The sequence below is a fragment of the Phodopus roborovskii genome, unplaced genomic scaffold, assembly GCF_943737965.1.
Source record: "Phodopus roborovskii unplaced genomic scaffold, PHOROB, whole genome shotgun sequence".
NCBI classification, from domain to species: domain Eukaryota; kingdom Metazoa; phylum Chordata; class Mammalia; order Rodentia; family Cricetidae; genus Phodopus; species Phodopus roborovskii.
Window position 1 is genome coordinate 5,220,851 of NW_026125281.1, and position 21,650 is coordinate 5,242,500.

The 21,650-nt window shown below is 45.5% G+C and overlaps 1 protein-coding gene across 1 annotated transcript in view; it reads right to left on the reverse strand.

Moving 5' to 3' along the window:
- Positions 1–14,899: 14,899 nt before the first annotated feature.
- Impa1 (inositol monophosphatase 1) overlaps positions 14,900–21,650 on the reverse strand; it is an 11,427-nt gene continuing 4,676 nt past the window's right edge. The window contains exons 5-8 of the mRNA XM_051196751.1: positions 20,539–20,647; positions 19,340–19,448; positions 16,945–17,096; positions 14,900–16,146 (exon numbers count right to left, since the gene is read on the reverse strand). Of these exons, the coding sequence (XP_051052708.1) occupies positions 16,031–16,146; positions 16,945–17,096; positions 19,340–19,448; positions 20,539–20,647 (486 nt within the window). The 3' untranslated portion in view covers positions 14,900–16,030. The remainder of the gene's footprint in view (positions 16,147–16,944; positions 17,097–19,339; positions 19,449–20,538; positions 20,648–21,650) is intronic.

Here is a 21,650-nt window from a genome sequence, read left to right on the forward strand (position 1 = left end):
ATACATCATCAGTCAAACAAAACGTTAAATCTTTAAAACTCCTGACACAAAACAGCCAGGAAATCTGGGACACTACGAAATCTAAGAATTATAAGACGAGAAGAAAAAGGAAAAGCATCACAGCTCAAAGACTCAAAGAAAATACTTTTAACAAAATCACAGAAGAAAACTCCCCTAACCTAAATAATGAGGTGCTTACATAGGTACAGGATGCATACAAAACACCTAATATATTGGACCAGAAAAGTAAGTCCCCTAGCCACATAATAATCAAAACACTAAACATATAGAACAAAAAGCTGCAAGGGACGAATACTAAGCAACAAATAAAATCAGAGCTATTAGAATTATAGCCATTGTGGTTCCTCAGGAAATTGGAAATCAATCTACCTGAAGACCCAACTATACCACTCGTGGGCATACACACCAAGAATGCTGCACCCTACCACAAGGACACTTGCTCAGCTATGTCCACAATAGCCAGAAACTGGAAGCAACCTAGATGTCCTTCACCTGAAGACTGGGTAAAGAAGACGTGATACATTTACTACTCAGCTGCTAAAAATGACATCATCACCGGGCAGTGGTGATACCTGTCATCCCAACACTCGGGAGGCAGAGGCAGGAGGATCGCTGTGAGTTCCAGGACAGCCTGGTCTGCAAAGTGAGTTCCGGGACAGCCAGGGCTGTGACACAGAGAAACTCAGTCTCTACAAAAAAACAAAACAACATCTTTGATGGGAGATGGGGGGTCAGTGGGATCCTAGGAAGATGGGAAGTGGGGAGGAGTAGGGAAGAGGGAGGTGGATTGTTGTCAGGATGTATTGTATGAGAGAAGAATCATATATATATATGTATATATATACATATATGTATGTATGTATGTAATATATGTAGAGAGGGGGTATATATAATATATATATATAATATATGATGCCTCAGTAAGATCAGGCTGTACACAAGCCTTTAGAACATTTTCTTAATTCATAATTGTGGGTGATACTACCTCTGGGCTGATGGTCCTGGGTTCTATAGAAAAGCAGGCTGAGCAAGCCATTGGGGAGCAAACAATAAGCAGCACCCGTCCGTGGATTGTGCATCAGCTCCGACCTCCAGGCCCCTGCCCTGGCTGTGTTCTCGTCCCAACTTCCTGCACAGATGAATAGTGATGGGGTAGGGTAAGCCAAATAAACCCTTTCCTCCCCAGTTTGCTTTTGTCCATTGTGTCTCATCGCAGCAATAATAATCGTAATAAAGACGAATACAGAAGGAAGACTCGGTGAGTAGAAGTTCATGGCTGTGATAAGCATGGGAAACTCTTCAAGCCTTTGGAGTCACTTTGTGGGGGGAATGTGGAAGAGTTTAGAGCAGTAGGCACAACAAACAAACAGCAGCAACAAAATCCCTGGAATTCTATGAGTAGGTCTTAAAGGGAACGTTTGGTTAGAATGTAGAAGACCAGAATACTGATAGAAGTGTGGGCATGCACAGTGTGGCTGCGCCCACAATTCAAAGGAGAACAAGGATTCTGTTGGAACTCAAGCTAAAGGCCATATTCATGTTGCATTCTAGATAAGCTGTGTCCTGAAACTCTAAATAATGCCAAGTTCAGAAGTAATGGGCCTATTTGCTTGGTGGATAAAATTTCAAGAAAATACAACCACGCAGTGACTACAGGTCACTGTCCCTTACCGAGGTGAAGCAAAGCAGTCTCTCTCTCTCTCTCTCTCTCTCTCTCTCTCTCTCTCTCTCTCTCTCTCTCTCACACACACACACACACACACACACACACACACACACACAGAACAATAGTGAGGCACAACTAGGCTGAAGCCCCAGGATAATCAGTTTTAATGTTGGAAGTTCTGGTGGGACTGGAGGACTCATATCTAACAAATCCTCTACTCTAGATGGGTTAAGTCTGAGTTTCAATTAACACCAAGTTAGTGAGTGGTAGAGGAAGAAAACCCTCTAGGTTTTAAGATGATATTCAGCCCTTTTCTACAGTCTTAGGCAATGTACTAAATTTCTGATTGGTGGGGCTGGAGAGATGGCTCAGAAGTTAAAGGCACTGGCTGCTCTTCCAGTGGTCTTGAGTTCAATTCCCAGCACCCACACGGTGAGTCAGAACCATCTGTAATGAGATCTTCTGCCCTCTTCTGGCCTGCAGGCATACATACAGGCAGAACACTGTACATATAAAAAATAAATAAACCTATAAAATGAAACAAACAAACAAACCAACTTTCTAGTAAGCCTTGAAATCACTGACAAAATTATACCAACTTAGTTTAGATTGGCTTTATTTTCTGTTGTAGAACGAGACAGTCTTTCACATCCTGAAGTTTAAAAAAAGCATCCAGTAGGATGAGTAGAGGTGATGAGTATAGACAGAAAAGAAATCAAAAAAGTAAAATCAGGCAATGTTATCATTTCAAAGCTACCTTCTCTGTAAAGAGGGGAACAAGGAACCAGCCTGTGGTAAAACCTTGAGGCTACACCGGTGAATTAAAAGCAGTGGGACTCGTCCTGATGGTGGAAACTGATCTCTTTGGGAGAGGTGGCTGCTACTCATCCAAAGCTCACTTTTCAGAGACCCAGAGAAGTAGCTTAATTTGAGGAAGGCAGTCACAACGTGCATGTGAGTAGCTCCGTGTGAGTGTTGACCTGGTGTATCAGGACCTCCCAGAGGAGTTTGGTCCAAAACAATGGTCTCCTGTGATTATTATTTGTCACCTCAAAAAGTTACATTCACAGACATTCAAATGCCTGAGCTTATTTTGTGATGCCTAAAGAAACTCCATTTTGTGCTAGGCAGGCATCCATCTCGGTACCTAATAGCCTTTTGTCTCTAACTCAATTTCCTGGAAGATAGTTCCCAGCATCCCTGACTCCTTGACTACTGATGGTTTTCACTTCTGTAACTTGCTCACGCAGATACTGGAGGACTATTTTGGGGTCATCTTGACCATATAATCTTTGCAGAACAGAACGGCCTGTGTGGTTTTTGCCTTTAAAAGCCCTTCCCTCGCCCGCCCCTTTGCTGCATGTCTCTGGTTTGGGTAAGAGACTGTGGCCCTGCTAGAAGCTTTAATAAATTTGCTTAATTCTAATCTAAATAAAGTGTGCAGTCTTCCTAGTGGCCTTGAGCTCCCTAACAATTTCATCTTACAGATCCTTCTTCGATAGTTGCCACATGCAAAGGTGAACACACACAGGAGCACCACTCCAAGGCAAAGGATCACCTTGAAGCCCTCCGAATTGATTGGCAGTCTTGTGTGGCAGAGCATACATTCCAACGCTTGGGAGGCAAGACAAAAGCATGCATCATGGGCTACAGGAAAAGACCGTATCTCAAGATGATTGATGAGTTAATTAAATGGAAAGGGCATAACTCATCTGACACAAGGAAAAACTGTCATGAACTAAAAGAAAGTGTCACTGAGAGCTTTTGTGACCCAACGGTAATCTGTACTATAACTGCATTGGGACTTTATTGTTATTCTACACATTGTATATGAAGAAACTGAAGTCCGGAGAAGCTTTAAACAACAACGTCCCAAGATGCTGCCATAAGGTGTGTTACGTTTGCTTACGCTCTGGAACATTTGTTTAATGATGTAAAGATGTGTTGCTTTTGTTTATGCTGCATTTGTTTAACTCTGTGGAGCTGTGGGCCTTTGCCTGTCTAGAACACCCGATGGTCTAATAAAGAGCTGAGCGGTGGGGCTGGCGGGCACAGAGTATAAACAGAACGAGAAATCTGGAAGAAGAGGAAGGAGCAAGAGACAGCAAGGAGAGGAAGACTCTAGGGGCCTGTAGTGAGATAGTCCTTCTGTAGCACTGACCACGCCCATTGGGGGGTGGAGCCATGGGCGGAGGTGACCTGAGGAAGGAGGTCGGAGGGGGCCAGGAAAGGCTCTCTCTTTCTGGCGTGACTCAGACAGGAGAGGATGGGGTTGAATTTCCTGGTGTTCATCTGTCTAAGGTTGTAAGTTATTTCTCCCTGAATAAACACCTATTCGGCCTATTTGTTTATCCTGATCCTTATTTACCGCGATAGGGGCCAGCCACCCATCCACCCAAGGGTGAAAGTGAGATTTACGGAAGCAGGAAAGGGAAAAAGCCCAGAGGCAAAAGGTAGACGGGATAACTTACATTAAGAGAAGGGGGCAAGAAACAAAACAAGCAAAGGCCGGTCATTCATAAGAAATAAGACTCTGTGATTTATTTGGGAGCTGGGTGGGGCCCCCTCCAAAAAGAACAAAGGCCAAAAAAGTAAAAATTGACTACATTTTGGCATTCCAACATGGGCCTAGAACAAAAGAAAATGCAACAACGTCGTAAATTTCAAAAGCAAACTCATTTTCCAAATAGAAACAAATGGTTGGATTCAGAAAGAAATCTTAACAAAAATAAATAAATAAATAAATAAATAAATAAATTTAGGTACCAGATGTATAAGTTTTTCTCTCATAAGCATGTTCCTTTTGCTTATAATAAGAACACAATGCTATCCTCGTGTGTTTTGTTTAGAAAAATATACAGTCATTATTAGACTTTTATTCGCGTAGTTGGTAGGTTATCTGAGCAGTATGGTAGTAATACTTTGAGGAGCTATTGGCTATCAACCTGAGCTAGCATCCTCTTAACTTTCCTTGGAAGGCATCCCGAATATGACTCACCTAGCCATCACCAACCCTACAGAAGGTGATGCACAGGACTTGTAATCCCAGAGATTTTCTGCCTTCACGTAGACACTTGTGGCAACCCACCTATGTGTTTCGCAAGCATGCTGGTTTCTCACTTCTTGCCCTGTGCCTGTAGAGTTTGTGTTACCTTTTCCACGAGGGAACAAGCCAAACAAGGTCATCTGAATCCATGCTTACTGGTTGTGTGGCCACTCATGCTTGGCTCAGGATGAACATTTATTTCCTCAAAGCACAGTATTTTGTGCCTATATATAGTCATGGTTTTTCCATTTTGCAAAAGATACTTGTCATTGATTTACTTTAACACGTAGAGGGATCTCTGAGCTCAAGGTTAGCCTGGTTTACAGAGCAAATTCTCAGCGTCTTGAAAAAAAAACAAACAAAAATTATGAACTTTTTGTAACCAGGAAAGGAACCAGGAATTAATTACTCTCGACAGAAGACTGGAATAAAACGTGTGGGTGTATTACTGGCTTCCTGGCGATGCGATTACACCTCACCAAACAGCAAAGTTGGTTAGGGAGGTTGGGTGTGAGTTAGCAGAATGAACTAGGAACTGTGAAACCCTCACAGGAACCAGCAGTACACTCCTTATGAGATGGTCACCCCGTGAAGAGGTCATTTCTTGGGTCCACCTGTGCCTTTGGCCCTTCACGTCCCCTCTCTTCCCCTAGGAGACGAGTGCTATAGTAAATCTTAGCTGCATTTACTCCATTGGGTGTGTATGGGCTCATCACAGAAAGACACTCCGTGTGCATACAGGGCAGCCCACTTACAACCCGAACGGTAGGCTGAGCCCACTTACAACCCGAACGGTAGGCTGAGCCCACTTACAACCCGAACGGTAGGCTGAGCACATATTTGTTTTGGCATTCACTCCACAACTGTTTAAGGGTGGAGGTTGAGTCTTTTATCATCACAATATCCTCAAAGCCAAATTGCAGAGTTCTTGGCTATAGATCACTCCCCACCCCCATCCCACAGAGTTTTGAAGCAAGGTCTCACTCTGTGGTCCAGCCTGGACAGCAATTCACGACTCTCCTGCCTCAGTTTCCAAGGGCTGGGATTACAGATATGTTCCATCATACCTGGTCTATTTCTGCAATTTTAATATAACTTGGTACTTTTTTTTTTTTTTTTTTTTTTTAACGTGGTCTTCCAGATAAACAGCTTCCTTTGAGTGAGGTCAGTGAAATCCTGCTTGAAAGGCAGACACTCCCTATAAGATCAGAAATGCTGTTTGCCAAAGGAGGAGGCTCAATCCCGGAGCAGATGCCCAGGGATCCTGCCAGAGTTAGTTCTATACCCAGGAAACTCACAGGCCAACGGCTGCAGCATCCAGAAAGGTCCACTCAAGGGCAGGTGACACTATGGGGCACTCCAGAGGGATTTCTCTGCAGTTTGAGATTTTTACAACCAATGATTTCTTTTGTTTTTGGTTTGGTTTCTGATTTGAGAGTAAGCAGTTGTTGCTAGTTTGATCAGAGACATCCTCCACAGGCTCCTGTTTTAAACTCAGTTCCTTGGTGTCGTTATTTTTGGAGGCAATAAAATGTCCAGGAGGCAGGGCCCAGCTGGAGAACCAGGTCACCATGGGTGGGCCATTGAGGGGTACAGCCTGGGCCCTGGTTCCTCACGTGAGGAGACTCCACCACAAAGCCCAGCACGTCTTCCTCACCAGGATGGACGGAAGCTGAGATTCAAAAACAAACCTTTCCTCTCTTATGTTGTTTCTTTCAAGTATTTCGCAGAAATAACGAAGCAGTAATTAACACACTAGTGAAACACGTGGTGAACTCAGGGTCACAAAAGAGGTAACAGCAACCCGGGTGAAGAGATGTGAGGGATGTGCCCACAGGCCTGTGGTGCTAGTGAGTGCACACAATAGGTCCCCAGCCACTGCGCTGTATCAATAAACTCAAGACTAGTCAACAGGACATTCACTTAAGGCAAAAGATGTTTCTCTGGACACACACACACACACACACACACACACACACACACACACACACACAGGGTTCAGAAGAATCAGACCTGTGGATGTTATTAAGTTTAGAGTCTTGAGGAAAGGTCATCCCTTCTGAGCTGTTCTGATGAGCATGACAAGGCTCTCTAAAGAGACAGAGGGCAAGCCTCACACCATAGAGAAGACCATTGAACACAGACGGAGAGGCTTTTGCTAACCAGCCTGAGCCAAGGGACACAGGCAGAGCCCTCCAGAAGCAGGGGGAATGCCAGATTATGGATTACAGTCCTGTGGCAATACATAGATTGATAGAAATGAGTTAATAATTAAGACAGAGCTGGCCAGTAAGAAGCCCTAGTCATCGGCCAACAGTTTAATAGTAAATGTAAGTCTTTGCCTGCTTATTTGGTGCTGAAGGATGGCGGGACCCCGTGGGACAAGAAATTCGAGTTACAGAGGAAGCAAGGGACCAGCTTCCCATGTAGCCCCCAGTGTGAATGCATCCACCTTATTTGTTATTTTAATTTAGGGTCTAATTGATAATGGAGTGCACACATAAAAGCTGCGCCCACCCCCCAAAAAACTGACACATGCTTCCTTTGGGAATCTGCAAAAAGGGCAGCATAAGGAGATTAGTGAAAAGGGAGCCCTGTACACATTAGGAGGGCTAAGTGGCTTAAATGAAGCCAGAAGGCATGGAGTGTGCATCTGTGGTTTGCTAAATCTCAGACTGGACTGCTAAAGAGAGAGACTCCCCCAAAAACATGCAGAGCATGAGACACACTCGGTTGCTTGCGTTAACCGAGAGATCACGAGCCGTCCTCTTGGAGGAAGCCGGGCAGCCAGAGAGAAGAGCCCAGAAAGAGGTCAGAGGTCAGAGGTCAGGGATAAGGGCTGTCTCAGACTATTTGATCCACGTGTTCAACAGACGGAAAGGAAACCAGATGAGCTGAGTTGGCCAGACTTAGATTTCCTTCCATGTGGCCAAACTCACAGTAACCTTAAATGTATACGTGGTAACAATGAATTGTGAGAAATGGGCACTCATGGACAAACTGAAATGTTATACTAGGAAAAAAAAAAAGTGTTTATTTCAAGGTTGTTATCTGGGTTTGGTGAAACCTCACCACTTGGGAAGTGGACGCCTTAACTCTGAACCAGCGCAGGACCTTGGTAGAGTGTTGGGTCTCTAGGATTTCAAACAACATGAGAAACTGGACTCAACTCAACTTCCTTCTTTACTCCCTCCCTCTTTTCTTTCTCCTCCCGTCCCTCCTTCCCTTCCTTTCTGCCTTTTCTTCCTTCCTCTCCTTTTTTTCTTTTTTGAGAAAGGATATCGTTCTCATACTTGAGAGTCCCAGGAAAACACAGTCCCTTGGGTTCCTTTGTCTCGTGATACAGGGGCACCCCACGGTTAAAGGATTCCCATGCTCTGTGCGAGGATTACTGCTCTGCTTTTACCTCCCGCCCCACGCCTGTTCCATCCAGCCTTCACTGTGACCAAGAATACTTGACCAGGATATGAGACAGACAGAGAAGGAAGCTTGAGCGAAAGGCAAAGCGCCCTGTTCCTCGCGCAGGCTCACGAGCAAAAGTGAATGCCGACTCCAGCTGTCTAAGACAGGGGTGTGTGGACGATTCCATGGGATCTTTAAGACATAATCTGAGTGCGAAGGAATTAAAATCCACAGATGTTACCTTGCGGTGACGTATGCTATTCCTGTTGCTCGTAACAAAATGGAAGCTCGCTCATTCCTTGGATTGTCGTTCTTGGGTTACGAAGTTTAATGACGATAGGAATCATTCATTACCTTGGGATCATTTCCTTTGCCTGATGCCTGATGAGCTAACCCTAACCCTCCGGACTTTTAAACCATCTAAGTGAAAAATACACAGGGTGGGTAATTTACTCTAGCTATTTGATCATTCTGCTTATTTTCGAAGCCTCTCTCTGTAGCCCCAGATTGGCCTGGAATGCATGGCCGGTCGGCTTCAGTTTCACAGCTGCTGGGAATTTTTCCTGAAGTCACACCCAGCTCTCCTCGTGTCAAAGGAGCTTGAAAGGAGCTGACATGTTCTTTCCTGTAGCGGAGGAAGAAGGCGGCAGACATGCTTGATTCCCTTGAAGATGAATCAGAACTGTAACTCCTGAGCATGGACTCTGTTTCATGCTTTAGATTCCATTAAAACTCCCTTCTTTGTATTTATCTGCATTGCTGTCATTTTTCTAGGGCGGATTCTTTGCCGTCAAAGACGTTCGCCTCCACTGATGCTCTGCCCGGTGTCTGCAGGCACCCGAGTGAAGGAAAGCAATTCCAAATCCTGCTCTAGGGGACCTGAAATGTCAGATGGCTCCTGCATGCCACGGGTTCCCATCATGGTGTGTTGATGCTGTGGGGTGGCGGTGGGGATTGTAGCATTCAGCTGCCCCACCCTTGGGACCCAGGAACCTATTCAAGTAGACTTCAGAGCCAGGTAACGCCAGTCTGTACAGGATTGGCTCTGTTGGTTACTCTTCCATCACGACATTCCTGTACATTAATTTGCAACCAGCCAGGTGATCTAAGAGCATTAACAAGTGTCATTCACATCTATTAACCTTTCTCTTTGTGTTTGTAACGCTCTGGCCCAGTTTCCAGAGCTAGCACAGTTGATACTGAAGGGGTTATCTTGCCATCTGAAGTGCTTCTGGCTAGGACAAATGTTTGCCCGGGTTGGAACTCTGTCCCAGAATGACTAAAAGGTGTGGCAGGCTCACCAATCCGGGGCCATGGGAAAATGCCTAGGCCCAAGGATGGGTTTTATGGCACGTTTCTAAATTCGCCCTGTATATGTGTGTAAAAATATGGTATAGAAAGTGCATAATTTATTACCCATGTGTGTACCCAAGGGACATTTCACTATGGAGCCCAGGGTGACCTTCAACCCTAGATACCCCAGCCTCAGCCTGCCAAGTTCCTTCCAGATTTCTATGGCACATTGTTCATTGTATTCCTAGTTTTCTTTTCCTATTCTCTTATTCCTAGTAGTCCAGTTTATTGATGCCTGTGTTTGTTCCCGGCTCCCACCCCATACACCAGATAAAGCACTAGGACCTTGTATGAAACTGTCCTGGGCTTAGCTGGCCCCGTTTCCTGGGACCCGTGAAAGCTGGGTGGTAGCGGCCAGCACCAGTTGAAGGACAGCATGAATTCCCCTCATGGAAGTTTATCTAAACCCAAGGACCGCTCACTGAAGCACCCGTGATTCACGCCTTTCGTGGCATTAGTGACCAAGGGAGGAACATTAAAATGGGGATTACAGTGAAAAGGTTTGGGGCCAAACATTCAAATCCCTGTCTCTAATGAGAGCATCCCAGGTAGTCCACGCACGACTAGCACTGTGAAGGGAAACAGGGAGGTGCAATTGCCCCATTTTTTGGGGGGAGAGGGGTTAATTTTTGAGACAGAATTGTGCCCTATAACTCAGACTGGTCTAGAGGATTCTCTGTGTAACCCAGGCTGGCTGCCTGTGGACTCAAGACACTCCCCCGTTGGACCCCTGAGAGCTAGGATTATAGGTATGTGACACCATGTCTAGTCAGCACAGTTGTTCTTTTATGGGAAATTTAAACATAATTAATAAGCACATAGTCTTTTAATTCACATGTACAATTTCCTCCTTCCTGCCAGGCAGCACAAGTTGCAAACACACACACACACACCACACACCATACACACACACACACACACACCACACACACATACCACACACACACCATATACATACACACCACATACACGCACACACACATACACACACACATACCATACACACACACCATACACATATACCACACACACCACACACACCACACACACCACACACACACACCATACACATACACACACACACACATACACACACACACACACACACACACACACGGCCTTCTCCGGTTCACTCAAAGGTTCTCACTTGGCACTTATTGACAAGAACGTTATTTTCTCTACAGGGGTTGGATGTAATATTATTATTGTGTTCTTCCCGCTCCTTTCCATACTTGGATACACAATATGACAAGAATTTCAATTAGAAACGAGGTCAGAGAAGGAATAAAGGCAAACCAAAAATAAAAGAACAGTCGACATCTAGAAAGTCCAAGAAGAAAAGCTTCCTAGTTCACTATCTGCTCCTAACAGTCACTGATCTGCTGTTAACCGCCCCCCCCCCAGTTATGCACCTGTCGACTACACTAGCTTCATCTACAAGGGTGTCCGCACTTCTGTATTGCACTTGGATTACTCGAAAAACCTGCAGAGCTAGAATCAGAGTCATCTACAGACCTCCAAAACTAGTGAGCCCCTGAAGTCTGTCGGGTTATAAATTCCTGCTGATCTTTCAGGATGGAAATTCAGGGTAGCATAGTTTGGCATCACAGCCACCGAGAAACCTGTCCCAGGAGGTGACCAAGGGAAGCACGTGAATACACTGCATGCTCACCTCATGCAGAGACAATGGGATCTGCGCATGCTCACTCTGACCCTCAGGTTACATTTCCAGACAGCCCTGTGCTTTGTTGAGACCGGGAGAAAGTGAACCGTAACAATTGTCCCCGGGACAGTGGTTTTTGTTAGTTTGGTCTGAGCTAGGACAGGGACTGAGAAGGACCTAGCTGTCTTTCTATCAAACAGAAAATGCAGCTCTTGGTAAATAGGTCAGGTGAGCAGCCTGCAGAGCCCCGCCAGCGTGGAGGATTAGCCGAGAACTCTCAGGAGGCTTTGGAGGGATGTGATCCAGTTTAATCTCATCTTCAAAGGGAATCCTTCCTCCAGCCCTGCGAGTTGTGGAGGGAAGAGGCAGAGGAGCGGTGGGATGCGGCTTCTCAGCATCACACAATTGCTCCTTGGGAGGACCAAAGGCTGGTTTTAAGGATCCTGATCACCCTAAGTTCTCAATGTTTCCTTGGCTTTGGATTTAACACGTACCAAGTTCTACATAGCGGCGTGCATGGTCCTTGGTGTTTCTGGGGGAGGGACAATTTGGAATTCTAGACAAACTATGGTTTGCAGAATGCTTAAAGTTCCTGCTCTCAGACCTGAGTATAAAGTGGCATAAGAGATGCCGTTAAACACGGAAGCCCTATACATGTGTTCATAAACACTTCAAACACCATGCTTCCAAGATGAGAATGCAAACAGGCGGGCCATTGTTGTGAAGGTGCGTACAGCCAGCCATCTGGAGGTCTGGGACCTGAGGGTACCGGAAGTCTTGAGATTACCGCAACGATGACGTTACGTTACTACAGTATTCTGTAATCTGCAATCGGCAAAATTCTTTGTGTTCCTCACAGAAGATTTTGCCTGAGTCCGAATCTTCCAGGAGTTTCTAAAGATCGGAAAGTGGTGCATTTGCGCCCTCTGCTGTAGACTGCCGAGGTTGCCACAATCGGCACAGGAAAAAAAAAAAAAAAAAGCAAAGCAAGCTGTGTAAAGTAAGTAGGTCAAATGCTTAAGGAGGATAATAAAATACATTAATAGTAAAGCATTCTCAAATGCGACATGTGTTGTATTTTGTATATGTTTATGATAAATTGTCTACCTTAAGAATCTGGAAGGCAGCTAAAACTCAGGGCATCACATAGATGGGTATCTCCAGTTCTGGGTAAGGGGATATGAGTCAGCCCACAGCACAATCCCGAAAGAATTCCCGTGTTGTTTATTTACTTGTTTATGTATTTTGCAGTGATGAAGAATGAGCACTGCTGGCTTGAATGCCACATTGTTAACGTCAAAGATTGGCTGAGGTTATTATTTTAATGAGAAATAAACGTTTCAGAAATAAAGCACTCGGAGCAATACAGCGATTCCCTATGTGTCATTTGCCATCTAGTGTTCATTTTTGGAACTTCAAAAAGCTAATTAGAATTGCTTTTTTTTCCCCCCCAGAGAATTGACCCAACATTTCTACAAGAAGTTTCCAAAGTGTACCACCATAAAACTGTTGGTTGTGGAGGTGGGAAGGGTGGGTGTGTACGTAATCCCGGCTACTTCTAAGAATTCAAGTTTCTTTCTGAGAAACAAAACGCTTCTGTGTCCTGGCTACCTGGGAAACTGGTAGAACCTCTTCAGTAGCAAGAGTCCAAAGGTGATTATTCTAACCTGCAGCAGAGCTCTCCACAGAAGCGCATAGCTCACCTGGGTTACCTGTGCAAGGGAAAGTCGGCAGACTGAATAGCATCTTTGTTTCTATGGAGATTACCACTTCCCTTAGGATTAACGCTCCTGTAGTTGTTTACTGAGATTGGTCTTGCTCTGGTAGCCTAGGCTGGGATTACAAGCGTGCACCACCACCACCCCTGGTATTTTATGAGTGCTAGACACACTGACTATCCAGTGTTCTGCATAATGTGCTCAGTAAACGAAACCCTTTACCGTTTGTGGCAAGGTCTCTCTTTGAAGCCCAAGCTAAACTAGAATACTCTAGCCTAGAACACAAGCCCAGATTGGCCTTGAGCACAGGAACCTCTTGTTTCAATAAAAATCACTACTGACATTTATTACCAAAGAAGACACTTTGAGGGCTATTTCAAAGGCCTCTGGCCACCCTTCCTTCCACATCCACCATCTGCAATGAAACCACAGCCAAGATGCAGACTGTCATTCAGAAAACCCCTCACAGGGATCATCTGCTCAATGGTGAACCCACAGACACTGTAGAGAACGTGAAGACAAAGGCTGACAGGCTCCTGAGATACGCTGTCATTTGTCTGACTAAAGCATCCACGAAGGGGTCCACTCTCCATCTTGTGTTGAAACTTCATGGTGGTCCTGAGGAGAGGGAGAAGAATACGCCAACACCCAAGGAGAGCCGGCACTAAGAGAAGGTTCCGAACCTTCACGGAGAGTGCCCTTCCAATGAGTGTGGCGCTGGAGTTTTCACGGCCAGCCACTTTCAGGCATCACTGTACCCAACACACTGAGTTATTGCTTCAGCAAACCAGAGGACAAGTGAGTGTATGAGAGAGACGGGGACCGGGAAGATCTGAAAGGACACGAGAAGTGTGTACATTTCTGTTCCTCCTGAACAGACTGATGTGTGTGACTGAATGCTCAGACCCAACTCAAGATGAGGGCCATCACTCTCAAGAAGCAGTTTCTTCCATTTTGTGGGTAGTGTGAGCTGAAGCCTTCCTATGTTGCCCCTATTGGTCCAGAACTTGAGATGCCCCTGTCTGGATGTTCCGAGTGCTCGGATCACACCCAAGTATGTTACTCCTTACCCAGGGCTGGCAATAAACACTTTGTGACTTAAGTTGCGCATAGAATAAAAAGATACAGACAGCTAGCCACAGGGGGGAAATACCAAGTGTTTACCTACATTGGAAAACTATATGCAAAAAGGTGAAAACACATAACCAATCATGCATGCATACATACATACATACATACATATCTTTCAAATCTTTGTAACTCAACTCAAAACTCTTAAAAGGTGCCGAGTCTATACACTGAGGATTCATCATTAATTATACTCTTTAAGTTAAATGTTATTCACGGGCTGGCTGCTTATCTAGCAAGCATGATGTCCTGGGTTCTATCCCCAGCAAGGCATGAACGGGCTGCGATGGTGCACTGCCATCTTCCTGCATCTCAGAGCTTATGTCGGGGCCATAAAGATGGCTCCACTTCACCTTGGCTTAAGGTCAGAGTCCAAAACTATCCACACTCTTCCAAGGTGAAGTCTTAAGACCTAAAGGTCTAAGGCAGGGTCACTGTAGGATGTTTGGTCTTAGGTATGGATGTCTTATCTAAATAACAAGAGGCTTGGTCTAAGGTGTGGTTACCAAATGTTTGGGGAATTAAGGAAGGAGATCTGTGTCTTGCTTGAATCTTGATAAAGGAGTCTTTTTGCTGTTTTCCCCTTTTTTTGGTTGGGGTGTTTAAAATGTTGAAGAATAAACTTGGTGTGTTCAGTATTCACTGGACTGCCCTCCTGACTGTATTCTGTGTCTCTATCTTTTCCTTAGAACCTTTACCTGCCATTTCTCAATCCACACTCCCCCTCTGAGGTATGAACCGGGCAGGTCAGCTAGATCTGACCTAAGCACCACAAAGACGAGATACACTACGAACTTAAAGTGTGTAAGGACCAACAGGGGTTCAAGTTCATCCTCAGATACATAGCAATCCTGAGGCCAGCCTGGGATATATAAATAAATAAAATGTTATTCATAATAGTCTTAATTAAATAAATTTAATTGTAAAAACAACCTTATAATAGAATTTACATGTTATGTGTTTTAAATCATGTAGTTAACAGCAGAAGTACATTAATTACAGTGCCCAAATCAGAATATCATAGAGATTTAATATATTAAACCACCCAACAATAAAATCTTATCTGCCTTGAAGCTTACAAGAACACTCCATTTTATCAAATGCAAGGTTCAAACATACCAAGAACAAAATATATATTCAAGGACCAAGGCTAGACAATAAATTAATCTTTTCAAAACAAATAGGAACCATTAATTTTTCTCCTTGAGTTTGAGAGGCCCAAGATCCTTATAGAATGTATAGACAGCAGTGATGAAATTAAGCAAGGAGTTTGGAAAGAAATCAAAAAGGTGCCCCATTAATACACGTGCCACAATACATCTATCGGCACAGTCAAAACCAGTTTAAGTAAGGAACGTGAGTAAGACACTTAGTAAAACGTTACACTGTAACTAACTATACCAGACACACGGGGACTTTAGACAGAGCCTACAACACACAGTACTAAGCAAGCTGCAGAAATGCCCACAATAAGCTATCCTCTCCGGCAGGATGGTCCTACGAAACGGCATGGCGATATGAAACATAAACAGGACAGTGAGGCATCCTTTACTTCCAAACGGGAAGCAAAGACACAGAATGGCCACCCCATTTATGTACCCAGGGACTGCAGCTTCCGGGACTCACCTACTGCTCTTCAGGTTCAGTAAAACTAAAAGACTCTCTGCCGGGAGAGAACCTGCCTTGTCACAGTCTCACAAACTTAAGGATGGCTTTTGGAACAAAGAGAAAAGAAAACTTTCTAATGGAGAGTCCTGCATATAAATAGCACACTGAAATTTAAGGGGGTCAGGTGGCTAGCTCATTAATTATACTTCCTGTATGTTTTCCACGAGATACTCTTACATGCAAATTTTCTTTCAACAATCACATACTCCATCTAGTTTTGCAGAAGTCATCTTTAAAACAAACAAACAAAATAAGTTCCCATTTTCAAATCAGGACCTCAAAGACAAACTGAGATTGGTGACATCATACATGGCAAACATCCCGGGGTCAGAAAACGTGATGGAGCGGATACTGTCCTGTGCCAACTAACTTTCGTCGTCTCTTTGTAAAGGTATTATCTCAATTTCCTTGGCTATCCTTTCGGCTAATGCTTTGTTATTTGCAGCAATTATTCTCCGGGACATCAAATCAAATGGTCCGCCTGAAATCAAATTAAACATGGAGAAGTTATACATACAGTACACAACAAGAGAAAAACCAAGGACACAGCGACACCTTGTGGCTAATTATGCTGATATTTTAACTGCTCAGTTTTCTTTAAAAAATAAAACAAAACACCCAGTGATGGCGCTCCAGCCTCGAGAAGATGTGAGTTTCTAGGCATCTTTTCTCAGTAAGTACAGATAGGAGGGATTTCAAGTCGAAATGCCATCCTCTCTCTCTGCTTCTCGTGGGCGCTCTTACACTCCCTTCCCCGTGCGAGTGTCCGCGGATGCGGGCTCTCAATCCAACGCGCTTTCTTATAGCTTTCTTCCTACTTCCAGCTTCACCTTGCTGCGTCTCCTTGGTTACCGCTGCACTCCTGGGACTCGGGCTTATTTGCTGTGGAACATTCCTCTATGCTGCGTGGGCATATGTCACAAGCTGACTGGCTAAAAGCCTAACAGAATGATGGGATGAGGAAGGGCGGAGTCAGAGGCGTCGCCGGGAGATGCAGAAGGGGGAGGAGACGAATGTGCCATGTTAATAAAGGCACCGCCCGGTGGCAGAGCATAAATACTGGGTATGGGTTAACTTAAAATGGAAGAGACAGTCAGCGTTAAACCTGAGCTATTGGCCGGGCATTTATAATTAATGCAAGCCTTTGCGCGATTATTCGACAGCAGCTGCAGGACAGGGAAACGATTCCACCTTCTGCTCAGAGATAACAGGTACCTGACCTAGGCCCACCGCCCGCTCTCGCCACAGAGGAGGGCAGGCACTCGGACCATGACTTCACCTGTCACATCCATCAGCACGCCCCCTGCTTCGGTGACAATGATGCCAGCTCCCGCCATGTCCCAGCAGTGAATCCCCATCTCATAATACGCATCCGCTCCTCCAGTTGCCACAAGGCACATATTGACAGCAGCTGTTCCGACACTCCGGATTCTAACATGAAAATAAGATGGGTAGAAAAAGGAAAGGGGGGAAAAAAAAAAACCCTCTCAAAAAAGGAATTCCTCTTTGAGGTGACTTTCACTGCCAGCTGAGACTGCTGACCTCAACCTAGAGAATAATGTGGACAGAAAATGTTCTCTATAAACTTAACGTATATAAAATTTAGAGATCAGGGCTGGGGGAACGGCTCAGGGGTTAGCGGCTCTTGCAAGGACCCGAGTCCAGCTCCCAGCATTCACATGCAGGCTCACATCCACCCGGAACTCCAGCTCCAGAGGGATCTGATGCCCTCTTCTGGTTTCTGCAGTCACACACATTTGTGGTGCATACGCGCAAGCAAGCAAACATTCATACACGTAAGCGAGAGCAAATCTCTTAACACATCCAACCTCCATGTACTACGTAAATCACCAATTTATCATACGGTAAGTAGCCATTTAATGCGGCGAACACGATAACAAAGACTTTAAGGGAAAACAAAACAAAACAAAACGCACCAGGGAGTCACATGACAGCACACTCACCCGAGAGGCCGACAGATGTCGAGTTCCAGGCCAGCCCGGAGTACACGGTATCACTTTGTCTCAGAAGCCGAAAGCAGAGTACCATGGAAGAGCAGCGACATGCGTGCTCATTCCTGTGCCTCTCCCCCCCCCGCCCGCCCCACGCACTACGATGTCAGCACTGCGTGAACGGCCTCCAGGTCGTGGGAAACACCCGGCTACTGCTCACCGCCAACTGCAAAAGCCCCCAGCTTGTGCTTGACTCCACAAGGGCACACAGCTGCCTGCGCTTTGCGTGAACATTCTTTGGTCTTTGCTTTTTAAAAACGTTACTGTTTTCTACAATTAATAGGAGCTTTAAAACGCTCAGCAATGTCAAGCTTAAAACAAAATGAAAGACTAAGAAACTACTACAAAGGAAATGGATGAGCAGTGAGAATCAAACCCTGTATCAGCACTCGGGAGGCCAAGGCAGGAGGTTCTGGAATTCAGGAAAAACCATGCACAGGTGCTAAAACTGGTGGCCGCAAAGTGAAACCCTCTAAAAACAGAGAGGCCGCCGAGATGGCTTAGCAAGTCAATTTAACCGTCTAGCGCTCCCAGTGGAGGGAAACTGAGTCCTGGAAGCTGCCGAGGGGTCTTCATGCTGGGACTGATTCACAGGCAGGGACACGGATAGGAATGACGAGAGTTACCCAAGGAGACCTAAGCCACTGAGTGGAGGCTACCTCAGTCTTTCCCCGTCTAAGCCCCCACGCCCGTCTCTCGGTCCCCTCTCCCCGTCAAGACTCGCTCTCCTTGGGGCCATCCTCACGGCGCTCTATCTCTCCTGCCTCCTCGGTATCTGCTCGGCTTGCTCCTGCTCCCCAGCCCTGGCCTTCCCTCTGTCCTGGCCTCCTCCAGAAGCCCTTGGCTCTTTTCTCTCTCAAATCTACAGTTAAACACTAACCACACAACGGAGCAGTCTTGCTGGCAGTTTCTTTACTGCACCGCAATACTAACTTGTTTTGTTCACTTATATATCCTATCATTATTAAAACACTATGAAGTTGGAGAGCAGTGTTATCATGAGTGTAAAACATATAACGAACCCTAGCTAGCACTCAAGAGGCTGAGGCAGGAGGATTACAAATTCCAGACCAGCCTGTGTTACACAGTGACATCCTATCTCAAACACGAAACAAAGAAAAAAAAAAAGTGTATGTGTGTGTGTATACACACACATATACACACATATACTCACACACACATATAACATTAGAAAGATTTAACATAAAAGAAATCTGCTAAAAATGTAAGCATCTATAAATACAAAAATTTTAAAACGAAGCAAAGAATTAATGAAATAAACACAGTAACTACAAATAATACAGACAGCAATCACAGCACAATACTCAATGAAGGAATAGCATTATCGATACATTAATAGTTTTGTCTATAAAAAACATTTACATATTGACTTACAAACTGAAACTCCCTTTTGTTTTATACAAGAGACACACTTAAAGCGGACAGACAAAAATCGAACACAAGGCTCGGCACTGTGGCACACACCTCTAAGGCCAGCATCGAGGTCTGCCTGAGGTACACGCAAAACCATGTTGTAGAAATCAAAAACAAAACGAACAAAATTCATCCAAAGCCATGAGGAAGACATCCAAAGTCAACCCTAGGTCAACTCTAAGCTGCACACAAGCACAGTGGATGGTTTGGCGAGAATAGAGGACTTACCCATGGATAGGGATGGAGCAAAGCTTTTCCATGTTGGAGAGGACGATGCGTAAAGTTTCCGGCTTCCGGGATGAGCCCAACTCAGTCACCAAGAGGGATTTGGAGATGTCTGGAAGGGAAAATTATTTCAAGTAAACCACTAGATGCCAATAACCTAAACTCTAGGACAAACCTTATGTAATTCAGAATAAAATGGACGTTTAAACCCTTTTTCCTAGTTTCATCAAACTTTTTCCCAGGCTTCAAATGTTAAAATAAAATACTTAAAAATTAGGTATGTTGCTTGCCGCAACCCTGTACTTAAAAAATAAGTCATCTGCAGATGACCCAAATAAGAAGGAGCTAAAGGACCCCCCAGACTGACAGCTGGGAATCCAGCATTGAACCGACTCACACCCCTGAACATGGGTCTCAGCTAGAAGGCCTGGGCAGTCTAAGGGACCTCTGACAGTGGAACCAGGATGTATCTCTGGTGCATGAAAGGACTTTGGGAGCACATTCCCCGTGGAGGGATACTCCCTTAACCTAGAGGCAGGAGGGAGGGCCTAGTACCTACTCCAAATGACTTGACAGATTTTGATAATCCCTCCTGGAAGGCATCACCCTCCCTGTTGAGTGGGGGGGGGATGGGAAGGGAGGGAGGGGGAACTGGATTTGATATGCAAAATAAAAAATTATATATATATGGAAAAAAATAAGTCATCTAAAAACAACAACAACAAAAGGAAATAAATTAAAAATACGCCCTCAACCTAAGTATTTAAGAGAAAAGTTATGGTTGGGCATAGTGCTGCACACATTTATCCTAAGCACTCAGGAGACAGAGGCAGGCGGATCTCTCAGTTCAAGGCCAAGCTGACTTCCAGTCAGTTCCAGGCAAGAGCTAGTGAGACCTTGATTCCAAACCAAACCAAACCAAGAAGGGAAACAGAGAGAGAGAGCGAGGGAGGGAGGGAGGAGAAGGAGGGAGGGGGAGGGAAGGAGGAGGGAGGGGGAGGGAGGGGTGTCCACAATCACGCCGCTGTTGACATGCCCTTGCCCTGTGACATCTGCTTTTCCTGCCCCAACTGTCTCACTACATGCTGAGGTCAGGAGGGAAAAGGAAGATCAAAGCCGTCTTGGGTCAGCTAACCCGCGTAAGCCCAGAGGCTGACACACACCATGCAAACGCACGCACCCTTCGCGGAGGGCACACCTACCTTCCTGTTGTGAGACCTGAAGCCTCTGGCCGTTACAAAAGGCTCCTTTTCCTTTCCTGCCAGTGTACATCTTGTCCTCCACACAGCTATACACAACTCCAAACTCCATCTGCACAGGGAAGCAAGGCTCTCTTAGGAAACCTGAGCACTTTCCAGCTAGTGGGCATCGTTTTCTGGATAAAGCAACAAGAGAGTCTAGTGTGGGTACTAATAAAAAACGTACTCAAACAGCTGTACTGCGGGGAGGGGCAGCTGCTCAAGCGAGGCCCAAACACAGCGGTCACCAGGCCTCCTACCACTCAGTCTAGAGGGGGAGGACACACTGTCCCTCTCCCTAGCCTTGAGGAGGCAGCCTTTCTAGTCTCTGTAATGAACACCGTCCTCCTGCATCCTCTGACAAGCTCCATCCACGCATGCTCCTCCTTCCCTACCTTCTCTCTAAGCCTCTCCCCGCCCCCGCCTTGCTGCTCACGTGAGCTCTTGCCCCTCCACCTTCGTGCCGAGCTATCAGGAGGGTGCTGGGAGGTCAGGCCTTTAAGAGGCAACTGCCTTCTTCCTCTGCAGCAGCACAAGCAAGGGCTCAGCCTGGGGAGACGCCAACCTTACACCCCACCCTCCCCCGGGCGTGCGCTTTCCCGGTCTCCGGGACCCTGGGACCCTGTTAAAGCGGGCCCTGCACATCTGCACTTCCTGCTCTCCAGCCAGCCTACTGTAACTGTAGTCAGTCTTTGCTGACCCCAAAGGCTTGCCTAAAGCTCTGCAATGCTTCACTCAACAGCTCCTACAAGCTGACACCTCAGGCTCCCTACCCATCTTGCATTGCTCCGCGTCCATTTCCCGTGTAGGACTCCAGAGACTCGAGTTACCTTCAAATCCAGATTCAACTACTAACGGTAATCTAGGCTCCCATAAATCCCTTCACAGGAGTCTATGCTTTGTGCTGTCTTGCAGAAGCCTCTTTCAAAGAGGTCAAAATCATACCAACTTTGCCAAAGTGTCCCACCTAATACAATTCCCTCCCTCCCTTCCTTCCTCTTCCTCTCTTCCGTCCTTCCTTCCTTTTTTATTTTTTTAAAGCTGGCAAATGTCTAATTTTCTAAGTGTCGACTAAC